General features: G+C 41.5%; 1 protein-coding gene across 1 annotated transcript in view; it reads right to left on the minus strand.

Annotated features, from left to right (window-relative positions):
* The window catches only part of CELF2 (CUGBP, Elav-like family member 2), a gene marked incomplete at its 5' end in the record, with an annotated part of 69155 nt that overhangs the window by 41474 nt on the left and 23692 nt on the right, over positions 1-3989 (minus strand). Inside the window, 2 exons of the mRNA XM_009073943.1 lie at positions 1328-1391; positions 3593-3751. Coding sequence (XP_009072191.1) covers positions 1328-1391; positions 3593-3751 — 223 coding nt within the window. The remainder of the gene's footprint in view (positions 1-1327; positions 1392-3592; positions 3752-3989) is intronic.

The raw sequence follows: 3989 nt of genomic DNA on the forward strand, positions 1-3989 counted from the left end.
ATGAAAAAAATGCTAGATTGCAAGTGTAACATAATAGAACCAGCGAGCACTGCCAGCAGGTCTGAGGAAGAGAGAATAATTCAGAGATATTGTCATCTATAGGCCAATTTATATTGTTAGACAGCAGGTTCACATTAGTCTCTGATGTCACTGCAATAATGGCATAATATAATGATTGAGCAAAGAATACCTGTGGGGCATAGCTATATGGTGTGGTATATCTATACTTGTTAAGGTATTTCAGGATTCATTCAAAGCAGAAGCAGAAGAAGCCAAAGACCAGGATTAAAAGAAGAGTGAGAAAATGGTGTTCAGAAAGACTTCTGAATATTTTAGCCCTTGTTTGGTGATGATGAAGCAAGCACAATGTTGTATTTCATTGATTCAGTGGGTTCATGATTAAAATAAACTAATGTAGCAATTTAGGGGTTTTGTGCTTCCTTTTTTTTTCCCCTCTAACAAGAAAAAAAAAGCTTTTTAACAGTTCCTCGCGGCAGGCATAATGTGCATCTGTGCTCTGATTTACTGCACATGCTGCCTTCTCTAGCATCATGTTAAGTTAGGGTATCAGCATGGTAGGTCACACAGTGGGAGTGACCTTTTGCTAATCACTACACATCAGTTACTACTGGCACACAGCTCATTACTAAGAAACCCTCCAACTAGCTGGCTTTCAAATCCGCTCACACTTTGATTCTTTTTTCCCCCCTTTCTTCCTCCAGACTAAAGATTATACTTTTACATAAAATCTCTGTTGTGTAATTTTGCCAACTAGGGTTCCAAAGTCAAAAAGGCACCCAGTTAATTTTCCACGATTATAAAAGGCGCCTGAAAATTCATACTGAAGGTAGGCCTGTAATCTTGGGTTTCATTAAAAAGGTCAGAACATTTTTCCTCACCACCTATTATTAAAATGTTTGAGGGCTGCCATTAATTTGATTTTTCAGGACACAGAAATCTCACTGGAAATTAGAATGTAATCCTGCTGTTGCTTTCCTGACACTTTTCATAGGGCAGGATACGGCTACAGGGACTAAGAGCTCTCCTGCAATTTACAATTGGTTACTTTGGCCAAATGGCAGGTGACTAATGCAAGACAAACTGTTTGCACAACCTGGGAGCACTGGGTTTAATTTCAGCTCTGAAAGAGGGGAGAAAGTGTTTCTATTGATGTTGAACCGTGAGCTGTCCCCTGCCAATACATCTGCCACATTTAATACACAACACGCCCCCCGCCCCCTGACAATGCGATTATTAGAGGCGCAGAATTCAATAGCTTAAGAATACAAAACAGAGCTGGAGCGAAATGAAATGGTTTTTAACTCACCGGCCATTTGCTGAATGCCGCTGAAGGCACCCAAGTTACTGGAGGAAGTTGCTTGCTGCAGAAGCTGCAAATGAACAACACGACACAGCAATCTATCTGACAGTAATGCAACAAATGAAGGTAAAACTAAAATGAGCTATCATTTCACATTTGGAGTATTTCTGCTTTCCTTTACATTTATATATTCTCTTGCTTCTGTCTGCTGTTGGAATGAACATCCCTAGAGTCAATGCTGTAAATCCATATTAATGTCTAATCTCTATTAAGAAACACAGAGACACAAGGGAAACTCAATAACATGGCTGCTTTAAAACAATTAATCAATTTATTTTTTTTAACAACCAGGTGTTAAATCTATTTAAACCAACATAGTGTGACTAATTACAACCCTCTGTAGTCTAGTAGTTACCATAACTCATCTCTGTCAATCATGGTCCATTCTCCCCCACCCCTGTGAATTCAGCTTTTTCTTTATTATCTTCATGAATCAAGCACACAGATATTCATTAGACTGGTATTTGTATACAACAATTTAGCCTATCTCAGTATTAATTAGTCTACCTCAGTACTAACATATATTTTTAGTTGCTGGGTAAATTGCTGTTTATATAACTATGACAAAGCATTGTATGCACACAAACTATGCATTTATACATACACAGTACATATATGTGGACACATCTGTTTCATAGAATGACAGAATATTAGAATGGTTTTAATTGGAAGGGACCTTAAAGACCATCTAGTTCCAACTCCTCTGCCATGCAAGGGGACACTTTCTACTAGACCAGGCTGCTCAGAGCTCCATCCAGTCAGACCTTGTACACTGCCAGGGATGGGGCAGCCACAACTTCTCAGTGTCTCACTACTTTCACAAGAAAGAATTTCTTCCCAGTTTCTAATCTAACCCTGCCCTCTTTCAGTTAAAATCATTATCCCTTGTTCTGTCACTAAATGCCCTTGTAAAAAGTCCCTTTCCAGTTTTCTTGGAGGTTCCCTTCACAGGGTCCTCTCTCCAGGCTGAACAACATCAACTCTCCCAGCCGTTCACCATAGCAGAGGTGCTCCAGCCCTCCTATGGTCTTTGTGGCCTCTTCTGGACTTGCTCCAGCAGGTCCATGTCCGTCCTATACTGCGAGCCCCACACAGTAGTCCAGGTGGGGTCTCATGAGAGCGGAGTAGAGTAGTAGATGGGCAGAATCACCTATTTCAACTGACTGACCACATGGCTTTTGTTGCAGCCTGGGACATAACTAACTTTCTGGGCTGCAGCACACACTGATGTGTCATGTTGAGCTTCTTGTCCACCAACACCCCCAGGTGTTCTTAGGACTGCTCTTGATCCATTCTCTGCCCAGACAGTATTTTGCACTTGGGATTGCCTGACCCAGGTTAAGGACCTTGCACCTGGCTTTGTTGTACTTCATGAGGTTCCATTTGTCTAACTTGGAACCATGAGGAACTCCCAAGTTATCCAAGACCTGCTCAATCAGACCTCTCAACTCCAGAGCCACAAAGTGCAGAGGCTCCCTCTCAGCTGTGCTGCAGGGTCTTCCTTGTCCATCCAGACACATGGCTGTGGATTTCAGATTTTCCAGCACACACAGCAGCTCTGTCTTCTCTTCTTACAAATGGACCAAGGAAAATACCACTTCTAATTTATGAGAAACAGCTTTTCCTGGCCACATCTGCACTTTCTATATGATGAGCTATGAACCATGTATGTTTAGCATGGACAGGACCACACAGAACAGCAAAAGCCATTTACAAGTGAAAATGTGGAAAATTAGATTCTAGTTTAGAGGCTGCATCATACAGATATGGCCCTTACTGTGTTCAGCAGCCTATCTGTCCTCCCCTAAGGAAGAACTAAAATTTTATTCCAGCTATAAAAACCAGACTCTAACATTCAAGAAACCAATAAAAATAATGAAATCATATTTTGTTTATGGTGGAGGGGCTGGAATTAGATATCTTTAAGGTCCCTTCCAACCCAAGCCTTTTTATGAATCTATGATTTATTTTGCAGCACGAGGATATTTTAAATGCTTGCCTTTGACACCACTGACACATCTTCAAATGCTTATTCAGATTCTATTCTTTGTTATTTATTTTTAGACCGTGTGACAAACGTACCCAGAAGAAGACAAGCTATGTATACTGGAGGACTTCGCAATTTATTGCAGGGAGTTTACTCTAACTGATTTACCATGGTCCTAAAATAAATACAGTATAATACAGCCACCGCCTCTGCAATGAACTTACAGCTAGATATTGTGGTGTGAGTCCTCCAAGACCTGTGAGGTTTCCCCAAGTGGCAGTATTGAGCTGTTGCATCTGCTGAGCCAACTGCTGCTGCAAACGCCGCTGCTCCTTGTCCTTTTGGGTATCGGCAAACTTCACCACGATTGGCGAAGAGCAGCCCTGTGGTTAGACAGATTGGGAAAGACAGAAGGGTTAAATCACACCAAGTTGCCCCTGCATCATGAGCTCAGCCACATCCTGTAGGGCCACTAGCAATGGCATGACCAGATCCCTCACCCTCTCTTTGCAAGCAGCATATGAAAGGACTAAGATTTTCAGATTCTTAAGATAAGAGGCTATGGAGAAATTATTGATTCCCCAGTTCTTTTCATAAAGCACCTTTCCTCAGGCTCTCTTT

Source organism: Acanthisitta chloris, unplaced genomic scaffold (assembly GCF_000695815.1).
Source record: "Acanthisitta chloris isolate BGI_N310 unplaced genomic scaffold, ASM69581v1 scaffold2190, whole genome shotgun sequence".
In the NCBI taxonomy this organism is placed as follows: Eukaryota; Metazoa; Chordata; class Aves; order Passeriformes; family Acanthisittidae; genus Acanthisitta; species Acanthisitta chloris.